This window comes from Microtus oregoni, unplaced genomic scaffold (genome assembly GCF_018167655.1).
Source record: "Microtus oregoni isolate MIOR12 unplaced genomic scaffold, Mior012 000013F_ref0000133, whole genome shotgun sequence".
Taxonomy (NCBI): Eukaryota; Metazoa; Chordata; class Mammalia; order Rodentia; family Cricetidae; genus Microtus; species Microtus oregoni.
The window spans coordinates 3,537,968-3,557,126 of NW_024543072.1; the positions used below are offsets into that span (position 1 = coordinate 3,537,968).

Genomic DNA, 19,159 nt, shown 5'->3' on the forward strand with positions numbered 1-19,159 from the left:
ATTTTGTAAGATTGGACATCTTAAAACAAGTCAATACTGTTTATATTTTATAGCAATTCTGTGTTTATTCAAAACCATAAGTCTACTGTGATGTCAATGGAATGACTTTATATGGCTTTGTGTGGGTTTAAGTGCTAATGACCACATTTCAAATTTAAACAATATTTTTGCTGATAAGAGATAGATACTTATACAAATATGAAAGACTAGAAAATTTTAATGACTGTAAAATGGTTTTTTTTTCAAGAAAAAAAATTTAGTGTTGTGAACAACTAAGTAATTTCTCTGAGGGTTTAAGGTAGTTGACTGTGCTTTTGGAACTGGATTCTGTGCCTATGGGATTTTGGAACAGCCTAAGCTACCTTTTAGCTTGATATGTGTGCTAGAACAATTTTCATTCTCATGTTTTGTGGTATGTAATAAATCCAGGGTGCTGTGCTTAAGCTTCATTTCAATTCTAGTTGGGAACCTATGTGCTGGTTCCCTGCCCCCAGGTCCTACGCAAGAGAGCGAAGCCAGCCCCACTCTTACCTGGTGTGCTTTGCAAACTAGGATCCTGGTTTCTGAACCCTCCGCTTTCACATCTGGGAAGAGTGATGCCTAGACTTTCTCCTTCGGTGTCTCTTTAATAAATATGTTGTCATTATTTGTTTTGGGAAGTGGTACTCCGAGCCACCTCTCAACCCTCTCCATGATTTATGTTGCAAACCAAGCCTCTGTCCTGTGTCTGTTTACTGCCCACTCTGTCAATGGAATCCCAATCTCGTGGAACTCTGAAGGTGTGGTGGGGACAGTTTCTGTTTTCACTCTGCAACTGTTACATGTGTATTTCAGTGAAATGTCAACTCATCAACAGAGGATGATGTGAAAAATTATCCAAATAAATAGTTTTCTATTTCTTTTAATCACACCTAGTCCAGTTAGTTAAATGGCAGCAAGACTGCTGTCTAAGCTGGGGAACGTTCCTGGCCCCTAGGCCTTGAAAATATGCCTGGATGTGCACAGTTTACCCAGGAGTGTTGGTCACAGCGAATAGAACCCATGTTTATCTTGTGGGTACAGCAGCAGGTGTTTCAAGCCTTGTTTCTTCTTGTTTGAACCTCAAATATGTAACAGCCTTTTCTCCCAAAGTCAGACAAGGGGATTTTTACCAAGTTTATTGTCTCCTGATAATTGTACCCTAGAAAACTGAATGAATGGGTATGGCTTTTCTTCACATACCTGTGCTGGGTAAGAGCATTTACCAACACACACTGGGTTTGCCTTTATGGTATCTCCGAGGGGTAGAGCTGGGTCTGCTGCAGACCTAGGAAATATACTGGACATAGCAATCGAGAGAGGGAGCATGCATATGTGAATGTGTGTGTATGTGTGTGTGTGCATGCATGTGTGTGTGTGTGTGTGTGTGTGTGTGTGCAAGTGCTTGCCAAAGCCTGTGAGCATTAGTGCCTATGATCTGCCGGCAGCAGAACAGAAGTAGCTTTTGTGTGGCCATGTCATGAAGTGTTCTGGAACTCTGGCATATGCCTGTCTTTCCCTTCCTCTACATTGACGTGTATGCTAGAAAGATTTCATCGCCATGTTTTTTTGATCACAGTAAGTTTAGGGTGCCATGCTATGCTTTCAGCTTTAGTTAGGAGTGTGCTGTGCTTGACCCCTACCCGCCTAACACTCCTAGGCAGGACACTTTGACTCCAGCGTGAGTTTTGTCCCTGTAATTCATGAAGAAGAAGGAGCCGCTAGTCTCCTATCATAGCAGGGATGGGACTGAGCCAGCCTGTCTATCCTTGTGTGTAGAACCATCTAAGAACCTAGAGGATGTGGCTGCTTGAGAAATTTCTGAACAACTCTACATCCTGACCACTTTACTTTAACCATTGTCACCACTGATGTCTGCAGAGGACCAGTTTTGAGAATTCTCACACCAGGGTTTCAGGCTGCTTTAGCCTCACTCTGCTTCCTTCTTCTCCCCACCCCTTCCCCTGCCTTCCCTCCCCTTTCTCCTTTCCTTTGCCTTCCCTCCCCTCCCCTTTCCCCTGCCTTCCTTCTCCTTTCCCCACTCCTCTCCCGTTTCCCCTGCCTTCCCTCTCTTTCCCTTTCCCTTTCCCCTCCATCCTCTCCCCTTTTCCCTGCCTCCCTTCCCCTTTCCCCTCCCTTCCTTCCCCTCTCTCCTGCCTTCCCTCCCTCTCCCTGCATCCCCTCCTCATTCCCCTTCCCCTGGTGTCTGCCCCACCATATGAGTATCTCAGGCATGGACACTGTTCTTTATCTCAGTCCTTCCCATAGCTCCACACCCTCTGTGTAGTGCTGAGGAGACAGTATTGGAAAGCGGTCTGCACGGAGGACCCAGCACTCCACAACTTTCTTCTGCAAATGGCCCTGAGGTTGCAACACAAGCTTCTGAAGGATACTTGCCCAGCTGGTACCTTAGGTGCTTTGTGAGCTCGTAGAGGCTCCTGATTGCAGGCGGCAGCTATTGCTGCTTGGATAATGGAGGTAGACCCAAGATCAGAGAGAAACTGTAGAGAAAGATGAAGCCCCTATTAGTCTGAAGTCAGCCTCTTGACCTTCTTCAAATTAATGCTGAAATTGGAATTTCTCAGAGCTAGTGACTTCACCTTCCCCTCTCTATGGGTCGTGTGCACGTCATAATGTGTCCCTGGCGCAGCTGTGGGCAGTGCAGAGGCTTAGCCAGGCCTGTCCTGACAGATGGGCTGTGTAGAAGTCTAGAGCCTAGAGCTGTCACCCACGGGTCTTGTACTACCTGTAGATGGTAACAAGACCACCATTTGTGTGGCTTTCAGAATCCTGGTCCCTCTGCTGGTGAGTTCTCAACCTGCATGAACTGTGGGCCAAGGGGACCCTGATGGCTTGGGTGGCCCCACTGCCCAGCAACCTCAGCCTGTGTGACTGTTGATGTCCTTGTGATTTGAGTGTGTTGGTGACTGCAGGGTATGACGTCACTCACCTGTTCCATGCTTTACAGTGAGGCAGTGGCCCCAATGGCTGCTTGCTTACTTGCACCCAGGCCAGCTCAGCCTCCATCCAGCCATGCAATTCTTGTCCCTTCATTTTTTTTTTTTTAAAGGAAGACCAGGTGACATTCCTTGCTCTGTTCAGAGATCCGGGTGTGATTCTCTGCAAACAGCCCTTCTGAAGACTGTCAGTCAGTCAGGGCATGCGTTCTTGGCTGTGACAGTCCTAGAACCTAGTGTGCTGTAGGAGGAGTATTTGCAGGCTTTAAGCACTCCAACCTAGTACCATTGTGACCTCCTGGCTATATCCCATACACCCTAGGTCACATTAGTTCCTTGACTTGGCCTTTGGAGACGGCCGCCCCTCTCAGTACTCCATCAGGCTGGATCAGGACCCCTTGATGTCTAACCTCTTCTGCCATTTTCATTGACCCAGGCGGGATTAAGGACTCTGCATGACATTGGGCCAGAAATCCGACGTGCTATATCCTGTGACTTGCAAGATGATGAGCCGGAAGAATCAAAAGCAGACGAAGAAGATGTATTCAAAGTAATTATTCCGTGCCTAGCTACTCATTGGCCACATGGAGAGAGTGGGGCAGGACTTTGGTTGGGGTGGCTCTGATCCACAGAGGAGTGTGGAGAATACAGACCAGTGGCAGGGTCTAGAGGGGATGGAACAACCTGCCCCTGTCCATCCTGGGACCTCTCCATTCACCAGCACCTCTCGTGGGCCAGACCATCCCCCTTCCTGAGCTTTCCCCCATCCCCAGCTGCCAGCTTCTCAGCTTGGCCACAGCAAACTGACAGAGTCCAGGAACATTCTGGGTCTTTCTAGCAGTTGTCCACGCTGCCCTCCTTCTGCTCTAGCCCAGTTCTTTGATCTGCCAGCCAGCCTCAAAGCTCAGAGAAAATGTCAAGTACCCCCACCTTGGGGCTACTCAGCAAGCCAGCTGGGCTTAAGTCACCTCATCTTGGAACGACTGGAAGAACAAACCCAAGGGGCAGCAGAGAACTTGCTCCCCAGCTCAGGACTTGGTAACCTTCCTCATTTTCAGGTGGGCCAACTGCCACATGAGTACGTTCACCTGACCACTGAGACACTCAGGTTGTTTCACAGGGTTCCTCTGGAGCTTGCCTAGAATTTGTGTTTCATGTAGAAAAAAAAATGACCTAACATAGCTAGCCTGCATCAAATACTTGTTAAATTACCTGGTGTTGTCTCCCATTATTTTGCAGAGAAATGGTGCCCTGCTTGGAAACCATGTCAATCATGTTAATAGTGATAGGAGGGAGTCCCTTCAGCAGATCAATACCACCCACCGTCCCCTGCATGTCCAAAGGCCTTCAATTCCACCCGCAAGCGATACTGAGAAACCGCTGTTTCCTCCAGCAGGAAATTCGGGGTGTCCTAACCATCATAACCATAATTCCATAGGGAAGCACGTTCCCACCTCAACAAATGCCAATCTCAATAATGCCAATATGTCCAAAGCTGCCCACGGAAAGCGGCCCAGCGTTGGGACCCTTGAGCATGCGTCTGAAAATGGGCATTACTCCTACAAGCATGATCGAGAGCTCCAAAGAAGGTCCAGTATTAAAAGGTAACCTTGAAAAGGAGATGCATTGTCTGCCCTTGTCATGTCCACTCTGCAGAGCAAGGCGATTCTTCTGTCCTTTGCTCTGGCACGTGGTAATTCCCTGCAGACGCTTGTAATTGAACTTGAGTCCACTCAGCTCATTGCCTGTCCATACATTGTTTATGTGAGGGACCTACCAATCCACTGTCCACCATCCTGCAGCGTGGGTTGCCACAAAGTCCACCTTCCCCAGTTTGACAAGATGCTTTGGGCTGGGGGTTACAGAATTTCTTCTGTAGATACCAAACCCTGAGCTCTGTAGGATTAGAAAGGGTCTCTTCTTCTTACTTCATTTCTGCCCTTTATAAATGTAAACTCTCTCCCGAGTTCATGGGTCACATGAAAGCAAATAGTAGCCCATATGTAGCCAGCAAGCCCATATTTGCCCACCCCCAGGAGGCGGGCTGGTGTCTGTACTTTTGATGCTTTTGGAAATGTTTAACTGTTCTCTTCTCCCTCCCTCCCATGGTATGCCTTTCCTGGATAGAACCCGCTATTATGAAACTTACATTAGGTAGGTGCCCGTTGCCGTTGCCTCTGTCTTTGTTTTAAATACCATGCTGCCCTGTTACCCACGACTTTTGCTCAGTGTCAAGGAAGAAGAAATAGGTCTTTTAGCCAAGTCACCTGATAGATCTTCAAAATGCCAGAGCTTGCATTCAGGAATGAGAAATTCCCATTTATTTCTAGTGAAAGGACTTTTAGGTCCAGGCATAGATGCTGTTGCAATCCAAGCACCAGTGCCCCCTCGCCTTCCCCCTTTCTCTGCCCCTGTGTCTAACTGCTTTGGGGGTCCAGATTCTTATAGGGCTTAGGAGAAGCAAAGCCCAGATGATATCCTGTAAACCAAGAGCCAGATCCCTGGGGTTAACTTCCCATAACCCTCAGTATGTGTCGGGGATGTTCTTATGGACACGAGTTGTCCTGGGCTGAACAAGTAGGATGATCATTTTGTTGGGGACAAGAGAAGAAAGGGCTCCAGGCTCATTGCTTCCAGTAAGATCAGGAGGCCCTGGGTTGATGTCATGGAGCCCACTGGGTCTCCTGCAACTTGAGGCCAGGAGGAGGCAGGCCTGGCACAGGGCAGCCTATGGAAACCTCAGGAGACGTTTTCCAGGAACATTTGCTGGTAAAACCCAGAACTCCTCCAGTAGCTGCACTTGATAGGATGCAGTCAGCGGGACAGAAGTCTCAGTCCCAGGCTCTGCAATCACACCGATCAGAGCTGGGGTGGGTGGGAGTGAGCATGGAAACCTCACGTCTTCTCTTGGACTACTGACTACAGTATACAGTGCTACTCCAGAATTATGTCTGTGTCTAGGTCTCAAGGTCTCTAGGCACATTTGTTTGGCTCCAGCGGTGTGCAAGATACAGAGACCACAAGCACACATACACACAGATGCACACGCATACACAGATGCACTGATACCACAAGCACACACACACAGATGCGCACACACATAGATGCACTCCGAGACCACAAGCGCGCACACACACAAATGCGCACACACAGAGATGCACTCCGAGACCACAACGTGCACACACAGATGCACACGGGCACAGCCACAGGGCATCTCGGCCAGGGCCTGAGTAGTCACATGGTCAGGGGCAGGAGTGTGTAGGAAGAAGCAGGCATTCTGAGGGGGGACTGGGGAATCTGGGCATCGCCTCCTCACACTCTCAGATCTCTCTCCCAACTGCAGGTCTGAGTCAGGCGATGAGCAACTTCCAACTATTTGCCGAGAAGACCCTGAGACACAGGGCTACTTTAGAGACTCCCACTGCTTGGGGGAACAGGAATATTTCAGTAGCGAGGAGTGCTGCGAAGATGACAGCTCTCCCACCTGGAGCAGGTGAGGGCTTCAGCCTGAGCTGATCTCAGAAGACCAGCCCTCCCCCACTCTTCCCGCTCCCACTCAGTTTCTGGTAGCCACACCAAACAGGAGTTCAAGCTTGCCTTATTTCACCTTGGGCCTCCGAGAGCCTCAGCAAGGACTCTGGCCCTGCCATGGCTGACAGACCCCTGTCATCTCAGTGATGAGTTCTTTTTTAGGGGGCCAGTGTTTTTAAGACAGGGCCTCTCCACATAGCTCTGGCTGTCCTGGAACTCACTGTATAGAACAGGCTGTCCTCAAACTCACAGAGATCTGCCTGCTTCCACCTCTCAAATGTACCACCACACCTGGCCTGCAAAGTAAGTTCTTAGGAACTGACTTGGGAGCACCAACCTTGGCCTCTGCTTCCTGCTCTATCAGATCTATGAGGATCTTTCCTGGAGGTAAGGGAACAAGGTATTAGGATAGCCTCCCTCTGCCAGAGCTACTTCTCCCAACTTCCATCCTGCAGAAAGAATGCAGCAGGCCAACAGAAGCCTTTGCAGTGCTCAGGGGTGAAGAGCTCTTGCGGAGGACACAGAGGACCCAGGGTCAGTTGGTAGCACTCATATAGCAGCTAACAGCTCTCACTTACTCCAGTTCCTGGGGGAGATGATGCCCTCTCTGGTCTCTCTGGGCACTGCATGCACAAGGCATGCATACATGCAAACAAAACACTCACGTGTAAAATGAAAGTAAACAACCCTTTTTAAAAAAAAATTAAAAAATAGAGACTTTGATTTAGGACAGTGCAGCCATTCCAGGAAGACAAAATCACGTCCCACCGTCCTTCCTGACTTACACATCACTATCTTACCAGGTTGAGGGCCCACACAGTGGAAATGGCCTTATGTGTCCTAACATAACATAAGTCAGCTCCTGAGGCACAGCTGACCCCTACCTGTGCACTACCTCCTGCTAACACCCAAATTCCACATTCACTGATTTGGAGCCAAAAGGACCTGTGGATCCCACTTTGGGGGCTTGTTCATCCCAGGTCCCTCCTTAGATGTCCTTAGCCATTTCTGCTAGCCTCAGGCTACTTTAACAGCAGCAACGGGCCAACCTTTTCATTTTCTTTTTTGGAGAAAAAAAGAAACATGCTCCTCAAACAAGAACCCAACCATGGACCTGTCCGTGCGCTCCCGTTTTCCACACTGTACGGAGCCTGCATGCCGATGGCATTCCCGTGTCAGCTACCTGGAAAGGTCAGGTTCTTGGGACAATGGTCTCCAAGAGATAGATAAAGGGTAGTCAGGTCGACAAGGTCCGTGTGATTGCCATTTGCTTTCGGCCTGTGCCTGGCATGAAAACATCTATTGTGTGGCTCATCCCAAGCCCCAGTTCCCTCAGATGGTCCTTGGTCTTCACCTGGAAGCTTCCATTGCTCCGAACTGACTGCAAAGGGAGCAGGGTAGGCTTTGTCCGAGCTAGGTCAAAGTCGTTGCCCAGAACCTCATGTGTACCTTCTTTTTTTTCTCTTGCCGATTGCCAGGCAAAACTACAGCTATTACAACAGGTACCCAGGCAGCTCCATGGACTTTGAGAGGCCCCGAGGCTACCATCACCCCCAAAGTTTCTTAGAAGATGATGACTCACCCATTGGCTATGACTCGCGGAGATCTCCGAGGAGACGCCTTCTACCTCCCACCCCACCATGTGAGGCCAGCTTTCTTGTTTAGGGTGAAGCCTGCCAGAGGGTACCATGCCTGCCCCCTATCCCTCCCATGGGATAAATGATGGATCTGTGTTACCATGGAGATGCCGCTAACTCCTAAGATCAGCCAGTACCCTGGTAGACAGTGCTTTCCTGTTTGTCATCTATGTCCCCAGAACTGGTTCTTTCTGAGAAAAGAGATGCAGAGTGTGGCCCCAGACTTCCACACTCCCTCTAAGAGGAGGCTTTTTGTGCACAGGGCATTCATTGCCTTTGATCTTGCATCCATCCTGAGAGGTAGGCAAGACTCATAGTCCGTCCGACTCTCCTGTTCCACAGTGGGAGAACTGAGCCTCTGATGGATAGATAGGCAGACAGACAGACAGAGCTCCCTGGCCCAGGACTGTCTGGAGAACCCCTGCCTCTGAGTAGCACCTGGGTCCATCCTAGGGACCAACCTCTCCTCCCCGTTCCTTCCCTCACTCCAGGGCAGTCCAGGGCCTTGATTGATTCTCACATAGAGCAGGCCCCTTCTGGGCCAGAGAGTAATGGGGCTCTCCTTTCTCCTGTAGTTGTGGTTATCCCCAAGTCTCTGCCAATCCCTTAAAGGGCAGTTGAATTCTGCCAAGCGTGGGTGTTTTATAATGGTAAGAATATCCATTTCTTGTGTTTATGAGCAGCGAAGCTTAATTGAGGGTTCTGTTTAGTAACCGAAGCAGCTGACTCACAGGAGCTCCTGAACCTGACTGTGCGTTGGGGAACGAACACAGTTGGTTGGCCCTGTCCTACTCTGTTGGCCTGTTGGGGGTGTAGTCAGAGCCGTCTGAATGCTTGATGTTTAATTATCCCCAAACACATGCTGCTAAATGAGGCCTTTCCCTCCCCCGTAAACGCTAAACGAAACAGGTGGAAGTAGGCCGAGCACAGTCCATTCCCTTCCGTTCCCGCTGCCTTCTTCAGGCCATCTGTCTTCACTAGGGGACACTTGACTGCCCTGACCCCACAGCAGAGGATAGCCACCTTCTTCATCTGAAAGGACACTGGCACTGCCCTCCAGTTTGCAGGCCTGGGGCGGGGGCGGGGGGGAGGGGACATCTGGCTACACTGGCCCATATTCTTAGCCAGTGGGATTGGGTGAAGGGTGATGAAAGTGTCACATCTTCCAGAGACTGTAGAGCCCACTGGATGAGAGGACCTGGGACTTATTTTAAAGGTAGGGTCCTGATGCGTAGAAGGGCTGTTTTCTCCCAGTTCTGAACTGCTGGCCTGTCTAGGTATTGGGTATAGAGGTTGCGCTGACCGAGAGGCCCATTTTCTGTCATCACACTGGTTAGCAGACAAGGAGGGGCTTTCTGTATAAGCAGTGGCAGCTCGGATGGGAGGTGCAAGCATGCCCCTTGTCCTGAGTACAGTACTAACTCTGCCTTGCCACTGGCCATCCATTCCAAGGGCTTGACCTGCTCTACATTGTAGACCTGTTTATAAAGCTTTCTGTGAAGTCCAACATGGCTGGGAGGCCTCTTTGGGCCAGTCCCTGATCTCCATCCATGAACTGGGGACATGTGGAATTTTGCTGGGCTGGGAAAGCCTGATACCTCAGAAAGAACAGCTGGATTAATGCAGAGTACAGACAGGACTCCTTGAAGTCCACAGCTGAGTAGAAGGGCTTCTAGGACTGCCCTGGCTTTGCGAAAGGACCCCAGAAACCTAAGCCTAGTGTCCTATAAAGCCAAAAGCTCTGGATCATCAGTGAGCCTCTGCCTGAAGTTGCTTTCAGCACATGGCAAGTTCTTAGACGTACTCACATTTAGGCTGGGGAAGGTGGCTTTTTCTACGCAAAGAATTTGATTATTTTGCCTGCTTAAGCTGATCGGCAGCATTAATTTAATTTTAAAAGAAAGGCTCAAATATGGGGACCTCAGAAAGATGGAGGTGTGTGGAGGGCAGGGATAGGATAGTGTGGAGTGCCTAAGATTCTAGAACGGATCTCTGTGGCACATTGCAAAGCCTATGACTGAGCACAGATTCCCCTGGGCCACCTGAGAGCAGGCAAGCATTGAAAGGTGGTTGCTACCTTATAGAAATATTCTATAGCAGGCTTGCTTCATTTAGTCCTCCCATCCCTGGGTTGGGGGATTGTGTAATTATTTCTCTTGGATGAGACATACGGCTGAATGCCCCAGGAAGTGGTCCTGACTCCTGAGGTCACATTGTCCAGACTTACGTCACCACCTGTCACGTGCTTTTACTTCTCAGCCCATCGGAGGTCATCCTTCAACTTTGAGTGTCTGCGCAGGCAAAGCAGCCAAGAAGACATCCTTCTCTCACCTGCCCTGCCTCACCGTGCGGCCCTACCCCTGCACCTGATGCAGCAGCAGGTGAGACGCTTTGGCCTCACCCCTGCTGGGGTCCGACCTGGGATGCCCTCTTCCCTGGTATACATATGGAGGAAGCAGAGAGCCTGCATCTTCTGTTCTGGTTGTCCTTGGGGCAGGCCTCCCTGGGAGATCCCCCAGGGCCCATTCTGCTGGAGTCCCATATGCAACCAAGCGGGAACTGGGCATCCTTGGATTTCATACATCCTATCCTAGAATACTGGGCCTGGTGCAGTCTGAATTAAGGCAGTTCAGCCACTTGTAATATTCCAGTAGCTACTGCTACTACTCACTCACTCAGAGAGGTGGCTCCTCCAATCAGTCATTCGTTCTGGTCATCAGAGTGGGTGAGCTTCGTCTGTGGACTGAGGGGATCGCCAGCTCACAGGAAGGGCAGCTGAGCCAGAGGCAGCCAATATCTCCAAGCCCATTCACCAGGGGATTAAGGATAGATGTGTGCATGCATGCATGTGTGTATGTATGTATAGATGCATGAATACATATATATGTGTATATATACAACATATGCTCATACACATGCATATATGTGTGTGTTTCTTGAACTATCTCATCAGAGATGCTATGTGGGGTGATTGATCAAGGGAGATGCCAGCTACCCTCACCCAGGCAGCCAATTAACAGACCCAGATTTCCCTGAGGTTCTGACTCCAAGCTCTGAACCTATAAGTACTTAATGGCCATTGAAGATTTTCTCATCACCTTTGCCAGCCCTTAAAGAATGTTTTGCCTGCATGTGTGTATGCCCATCATATGTATGTCTGGTGCCCTTTGTTTAGAAGGCAGCAGATTCCCAACACTGGAGTTCCAGATGGTTATAAACTACTATATGGCTTCCGGGAAATGAACCCGGGTCCTCTGGAAGATAAGTCAGTGCTCTTAACCGCTGAACCCACTCACCTGCACTTTTATCACTAATTTTAACTTCTTTCCTGTATATCATGAAAGAAAGATGAACTTTTTGAAAGCCCAGATCACTAGTGTCCCAACTCAGACAGTGAAGGAGGTCTCTAAGGTTCTGTGATCCAGCAGGCACAAGCCCAGGTTTGTCTCGGCTCCTGGCCTGGACTGGCCTACATCCTTGACTCCAACTACAGAGTCAGTGCAAACAGGTGGCAGTAGACATCTCAAGGTGGCTGTGCTGTAGAAGACATTTGAGAATCATGACTGTGCTCAGTGCTTCAGGGAAGACAACACTCACTACAGGATGAGCGAGAGGCGCTAGAGCAGAGAAAACTGGCTGCTGGCTGTTATCCTGCGTGAGCCAGAGCCTGCGGATTGCCCTGCCGTGTGCATCAGTACTGAGTCCTAGAGAGATGTGGGCAACTACAGTCAAGGAGAATGCCTTATGGCTTCGAGGAAGAGGAAGCTCACTCTGCTAGGATGCCCCAGTTCCCCCGTCAGCTCTTAAGTTGTCTCTGGTACATTTGCATCTTTCCCCAGTCTTCTGAGGGGTACAGCAGTCACAAGCCAGCCTGACTTCTCCCTACTTCCCTCCTCAGATCATGGCCGTAGCAGGCCTCGATTCCAGTAAAGCCCAGAAGTACTCTCCGAGTCACTCCACCCGGTCATGGGCCACCCCTCCAGCCACCCCTCCATACCGGGACTGGACCCCATGCTACACTCCCCTGATCCAGGTGGACCGTTCGGAATCTCTGGACCAGGTCAATGGCAGCCTGCCATCCCTCCACCGCAGTTCCTGGTACACAGATGAGCCCGACATCTCCTATAGGACTTTCACACCAGCCAGCCTGACTGTTCCCAGCAGCTTCCGGAACAAACACACTGACAAGCAAAGGAGCGCAGACAGCCTGGTAGAAGCAGTGAGTATCAAGGCAGCCTGGGGAGGGGACAGTGGTGACCATGGTGGCTTCTACAGTCACACCACCTGGGGGTGGCGTCTCGGCGGCAGGTGTGGAATTGCAGACCCGAGTGAATCCCAGCTGGCACTGCCAAGTCCTGTCAGAGTCCTGCCGTCTACCAAGTCCACCGCGTTCCCTCAGTGCCTTGGCTCCCACTCAGTCCTGTGGAGCTTTTCAGCTCTTGGACACTGATAGCGCTGAGGTCGTTTTCAGTTAAAGTCTAGCAGATACAGCTGACGGGGTCCCTAAAGCATGCTGTGCAGTAAGAGCTGAGGTGGACCTTCCCACGCATGCCATCGATCCTCTTTTCTGTGCAGGTCCTGATATCCGAAGGCTTAGGGCGCTACGCAAGGGACCCAAAGTTTGTCTCAGCAACGAAGCATGAGATTGCCGATGCCTGTGACCTCACCATAGACGAGATGGAGAGCGCGGCAAGCACTCTGCTCAATGGCAGCGTGTGTCCTCGAGCCAATGGGGACATGGGCCCCATCGCACACTGCCAGGACTATGAACTCCAGGACTTCGGTCCTGGCTACAGCGATGAGGAGCCAGACCCTGGGCGAGAGGAAGAGGACCTGGCGGGTGAAATGATCTGCATCACCACCTTGTAGCCCAGTGAGGGAGGCTGGCGTCAGCCTGGGTCGGGCACGGGAGGGCCAGGGATAAAGTGCCTCATAGTTAGGACCGTCTAGGCACTAGTTGGGAGAAAAATGCTCAATTAGAATTTTGTACAAGTGATATCACGCCCCCAAGGAAGCCATAACCTGGTAGGAACAGGTTCTGAGTGGCCAAGCGTGTGATATGCCACATACTCGGGCCCAGCCTCAGAAGACAATATGTCTGGCCCCTCGAGAGGATGGGTGAGGAGGGCAGCCTGGCCTGCACAGAGGCCAGAAGGGCTGCACAGGAATTCAAGTCTCACATCCGGGGCACATGCCCATGCCCATTTACCTGAAGGCACGACAGAGGTTCAAGGTGGTGGCGGTCACCACATCTGTGTCTTTACCTCAGTCACCAGTCCAGCATATCAGACACTCACTGGGCCCAGCACAGCCATTTCTGAGCCCCTCCCCCAACACACTGCTTCCTGATTCCTGTGCAGCTGTCCAGACCGAGGGGAGAGGGAGCGGACAGACACGGTTTTGTTATGTGGCGCCAGTTTACATACAAGAACATCACTCAGGTGGTCAGTTCTGTCACACGAAGGGCAACTGTAAACTGGAGGAGTAGCACTTGCTAACCAGGTAAACTTAGATACGTTAGTTTGTTTAAAAAATGATAGATTCCTGTACATGACTTGTAATATACAATTTGTATTTGTAAAGAGATGGTCTATATTTTGTAATTATCGTACCGTATTTGAACTGCAGCAATATCCATGGGTCCTAATAATTGTAGTTTCCCACCAAAATCTAGAAATTATTAGTATTTTTACTTGGGCTAAACAGAATTAGGAGAATTAGAGCCAATTCTCACATATTTAGTAAAAGAATCTTTTGGGGATAAACTTTTGAGTTCAAAAGAACTTGACACTTCAGAATTTTTCTAAAATATTTTGAGTCACTATAAACCTATCTTTACATAAGATATCAAGATGACTATTTGCTCTTTTTTTGGGTTCTGTGAGTTTATACTGTACTTCTTATCTTTGGTTTGGTTTCACTTTATAATCCCCTGGTCAGCTGGTTATATAGCAGGTCCAGCTAGCTACTCCACCCAGGGGCATCCACTGGTCCAGCTTCCTGAGCTGCCCTTGCAGGATGCTTCTGGTTTCTGATGCTGAAATAACCGCGCAGGCGAACTACAGGCATCGGCTCACATTCCCAAGGATGTACCAGCATGGGGAAGAGGGGAGGACTATGAGGACCGGGAATGTTGGGGTCTGTCCAGGGTGTCCTGTTGCCTTTCATCGCTGCTGCGCACTGTGTTCTCTTGGAAAGCGGTTAGACGCAAGTGAACGAGGGCTGGAATCTTCATGAGAACATACGCACTGACTGTACGCCCAGGCATGGTCAGCTTTGGGATCGGTCAAACTGTCCAAGTTTCCCATTCTGTCAACAGTCACGTGATACCATCCTATTTTTTTTTTTCTGATAAGGATTCTCTGCAATCAAAAATACAGGTACCAATTTGGGTTCAAAATTTTTATCTAGTACACAGTCAGCCTGTGGAAAAACAAGTTTTTTGGGTTTGTTGTTTTTTTTGTTTGTTTGTTTGGTTTTTTTTTTTTTTTGTAACTAACACTTTTGTTACAAAGACCTCACAAACCTCTCCCTAGGACATTCTTACTCCAGATGCAGGCAAAAACACTTCAAGGTTTGTAAATGACGATTTCCTGACATAAAGCCTTTTTTTATTAAAATGCAAAACGTTCTTCAGAACAAACTGTGTAATAATTTCATTGTACCGGGAGCTCTCCTCACAGAGCTGGCTCTGCTGGGAGAGCTTCAGAGGGGCAGGTGCTCTCGGCAGCCCTGGGCTCAGGCAGCTTTTTCTGCCCTCGGGCTCCTCCAAGGCCAATAGTAACTTTGCACCAGCTGCAGAGAGGGTTGCTTCTCCTAAAGGGCTAAACCACCATCAGCATTTCTTGGACTCTTTTCCTGCTGGGTGTCTGTCTGTATGTCTGTGCGACTTAACATCAGCAGATCACGCTTGCCATGCCGGGACTGCGTGTTCTGGAACGGGTGATTATCTTTCCTAAAGTCAGTCCACCAATGCTGCCTGGCTTTTCAGGCTGCTCCACTTCCCAGTGTGTCTGCTTTAAGTCTGGTTCAACCTCTCATCTAATATTAAATTTCTCTTTGTAAGAAAAATTTGAAGTTGTAGAGCATGGTTTTTTTTCTCCCCCGTTTAAAGAAGTTTTAAGACGAAATACCTCTGCTTTTTGGTTCTCCACCCCACCCCCTAAATGACTTTGAGCTCCCTGGACCACTGCTTTAGTTTAAGGTCATGCTTTCTAATGGACACCAGGAAGTGTGGGAATCACTACGTCCGCTAACCAACAGCAAGAACCTCATTGGGAAAGCCTGTCACTCTGTGACGCAGAGGGGCGTGAGACAGTAGCTGGGTGCACCACCCACTTCTAGTGGCCCAACTCATCAGCAGACAAGCTTTATTTCATGCTCTAAGCCTTTTCCCGTCGTTATTATCTTTGCCTTTATTGGGGGGGGTGGAGTATTGATTTACTTGTCAAAGCAAATTACCACATCATGGACACCCTTCCCACAAAACCCACCCCAGCACATCATAGACACTCCCCCCCCAAACCCACCTCAGCACATCATGGACACTCCCCCCCACCAACCCACCCCAGCACATCATGGACACTCCCCCCCCACAAACCCACCCCAGCACATCATGGACACTCCCCCCCACCAACCCACCCCAGCACATCATGGACACTCCCCCCCCCACAAACCCACCTCAGCACATCATGGACACTCCTCCCCCACAAACCCACCCCAGCACATCATGGACACTCCTCCCCCACACACACACAAAACCCACCCCAGCACATCATGGACACCCCCACACACACACACAAAACCCACCCACCTCATTATGGACACTCCCCCCCCCACAAAACCCACCCCAGCACATCATGGACACTCCCCACACACAAACCCACCTCAGCACATCATGGACACTCCCACCCCCCCACACACAAACCCACCCCAGCACATCATGGACACCCCCCCCCCCACACACACAAACCCCCCTCAGCACATCATGGACACTCCCCCCTCCACAAAACTTACCCCAGCACATCTTGGGCACCCCCTCCCCCCACACACACAAAACCCACCTCAGCACATCATGGGCACTCCCCCCCCACAAACCCACCTCAGCACATCATGGACACTCCCCCCACACAAACCCACCCCAGCACATCATGGACACTCCCCACACACACACACACACACAAACCCACCCCAGCACATCATGGACACTCCCCCCCCCACGCACACACACAAACCCACCTCAGCACATCATGGACACTCCCCCCTCCACAAAACTCACCCCAGCACATCTTGGGCACCCCCTCCCCCCCACACACACAAAACCCACCTCAGCACATCATGGGCACCCCACACACACACATACACACAACCCACCCCAGCTCTGCTTTCTGGGAAGGGGGAGGGCCTTGGGGAACTAGGGAGAGTCTCAGAAGGGCTTCTGGAATCAGAATGGTTGGAGAATGCGCTACAGAACTGGCAGCTCAGCCAGCAGGGGCCACCCAGGCCATCAACTAGGGCCTAGGGATAGGCCATGTTCTTTTCCTCCCTAATTTTGAAGATAAAAATCTTTGCATTAGATTTGATATCGTGACTGTTTATCAGTGGAAATATGGAAACTTTTGAGGCCTGCGGGATGCGGGGTGGTGGCTGAGAAGAACCGATTTGAATTTATGGAAAGTAACCCTGCAGCCAGCACTGGCGGCAGAGGAGCTTCTGTGTCACAACACTTCCACTTCCTGCTTCAGTGACTGTTCCGGTCATGCAGACCAGCTGTTCCTGTCTCCCTCCACAGTCTGTTCCTTACTCTATCAGGAACACATTTGGCCAACGGTGAGGTAGGCTCAAGTTCTCTCAGCAAAGCCGGGCTCCCCACAGCTCTGGGCACAAGTGCAGCTTTTTCTTTTTGGGGGTCAACCCCAGGACGTACACTTGCTAAATGTGTGTCCACCAGTTTTGGCAGCATGTGGCCCTTCCATGGTTTAGGTATTACAAACTTCTTGCTAAGGAGCCTACTCAGCTACCAAAGTCTGCCTGGTTGCCCACGAACTCAGTCTAACAGGGCCGGTGTGAGCGCCGCTTTCTAACCAAGCAGGCTTGTGTCTCTTTGCCACTCACTCGTGGCACTGGGACTTCCAGGCAGCCCTGGCATTTGGATTGAGCACCCCAGCAGAACTGTCCTGCATATCCGTCTGTTCTTCTGGAGCTGGAAACGGGAACAGCCATGTTAGGCCATCAGGACTTCAGTGAGGAACCCTCCAAATCACGTATTTTGTGTCCTGAGTCTGAACCCCAACAATTTCCCACTTGACATCTTTGAGCTTTTTGTCTCCAGAAACACACTTCCTTAGTAGCTAAGTGGTATCGATATGCGGAGCCTGCCTTGGTTTGCCAAAGTGAGAGAAAGGCCTGGATGGAACTGAGGAGCACGCCGAGTTAGTCTGATCTGAAATCCCGCTATGCATGAGAGCAGAACGAGGCCCTCCCACGGGTGGCACCTCCATGGCTAAGGGCACCACCGATGGATGCTGTGTGGCACCTGCTCTATGAGACTCTCTTGGCAGACCAAGGATTTTCTTTGACTTTCTTTTGGAACAGGGTTGGGGGGAAAAGAAAGCAAGGCACAGGTAAGATGAAACAAAGAAACAGAAGCAGCCTGGTTTTCATAGAAATGCGATGGTTTTTACTTTAACCTTTCTGAAAGGTCTTTCTCAGATGCAACTATCTGGACTCAACCACCCAGAAGGCAGCTCCTGACACTCCCAGTCAATCCTGGCGGAGCCTGGGATCCCGATCCCCCCCCCCCCCCACACACACACACACACACTGCTCTTGGTCTCGCAATGCAGGTTTCTGTACAGTTATCCTGTTCTTCCCCATCGGAGAAGGTGGCTTTGCACGTCTTAGAGAAACTAATCCAAAATGTGTCCGGTCTTCATTTTCTTGTAAGGACAGCCAGCACGAGACTAGTGAGTCATGCAGTCAGTTGAGCCCCCCATTCCTGTACCTCACTCCTCAGATTTGAATCAAAGCAGGAGAAGGGACAGCCAGTATCCTCCAGCTGTCAGCTGCCTTTCCTCTAATGGCGAACATGAGCTCAGGTACCAGCCCTGGCTAAGCTTCTTCCTGGCTCTCAGCCTCTGCTAACGCTTCCTTGGAGAGCCCCAGTTCAGCTCAAGAACCCGGCCTTTGCAGAAGTGGCCTTGAGTGGGTCGCCAGGGAAAGGATCATTCTACTCCTGGCAACAGAACACTGGGCTGGAGGTGGCTGAAGGGCTTGCAAGAAAATCACACAAGAGTTAACCTTCCTAACTTAACTCCAGGAGGTCAGGACGAGGCCCCAACTTGCATGCTAGCCTTTCTCCAAGGGTCCTCAGAGAGACACTGGGAAAAGGGACTTGCCTCACTCACTGCTATGGCTTTATTTCCTCAGATACCATGAAGGTCTTAGCCATGAGTAGGGATATCTGGGTTCCAAGAGTCTACAGGTTCAGGAACTATCTGGGGCAGGGCTGCATGAGTTGGATCTCTTGGCTTGATATGAATTCCTTTGTCATCCTCAGGCAGTGGGCTGCCTTAACGCTGGGTGGCCAGAGTCTGCGGCTGGTAGACAGGAACATCCTTGTCCCAGAGTGCAGGATACCCCTTAATAATGTCAGCTGCTTTCTCTGCAATCATTATTGTGGGAGCGTTCAGGTTGCCACTGACCACGCTGGGCATGATGGAAGCATCAACGACTCTGAGGTTTTCTACCCCGAGGACCCTGGTTTGCAGGTCGACCACAGCAGTGGGGTCAGAGGGCTGGCCCATCTTACAGGTACAGGAGGGATGGTAAGCACTGTCTGCTTTCGCCCGCACAAAGGCATCTATCTCTTTGTCTGACTGGACATGGCTTCCAGGCTGTAGCTCTTTGCCCCGGAAGGGAGCCAAGGCTTCTTGTGCAAAAATTTCTCTGGTCAATCTCACACACTGACGGAAGTCCTGGATATCGGTTTCTGTGGAGGAGAGATAAATGAGCCCC

General features: G+C 50.3%; 2 protein-coding genes across 17 annotated transcripts in view; one reads left to right on the forward strand and one right to left on the reverse strand.

The window, feature by feature from the left end:
* The window catches only part of Cacna1d (calcium voltage-gated channel subunit alpha1 D), a 309,902-nt gene extending 294,728 nt beyond the window's left edge, over positions 1-15,174 (forward strand). For 10 of the 14 annotated variants that reach the window (XM_041662363.1, XM_041662367.1, XM_041662364.1 and 7 more), the window contains 8 exons: positions 3,412-3,525; positions 4,215-4,579; positions 5,103-5,129; positions 6,319-6,468; positions 7,985-8,148; positions 10,403-10,524; positions 12,042-12,362; positions 12,719-15,174. In XM_041662363.1, the coding sequence (XP_041518297.1) occupies positions 3,412-3,525; positions 4,215-4,579; positions 5,103-5,129; positions 6,319-6,468; positions 7,985-8,148; positions 10,403-10,524; positions 12,042-12,362; positions 12,719-13,012 (1,557 nt within the window). In that variant the 3' untranslated portion in view covers positions 13,013-15,174. Of the gene's footprint in view, positions 1-3,411; positions 3,526-4,214; positions 4,580-5,102; positions 5,130-6,318; positions 6,469-7,984; positions 8,149-10,402; positions 10,525-12,041; positions 12,363-12,718 lie in introns of those variants that run through there. The other 4 variants (XM_041662366.1, XM_041662372.1, XR_005975392.1 and 1 more) reach the window with 3 other exon arrangements.
* A 2,647-nt stretch (positions 15,175-17,821) lies between these two features.
* Chdh (choline dehydrogenase) overlaps positions 17,822-19,159 on the reverse strand; it is a 30,292-nt gene continuing 28,954 nt past the window's right edge. For all 3 annotated transcript variants that reach the window (XM_041662957.1, XM_041662955.1, XM_041662956.1), the window contains exon 8: positions 17,822-19,133. In XM_041662957.1, coding sequence (XP_041518891.1) covers positions 18,715-19,133 — 419 coding nt within the window. In that variant the 3' untranslated portion in view covers positions 17,822-18,714. The remainder of the gene's footprint in view (positions 19,134-19,159) is intronic.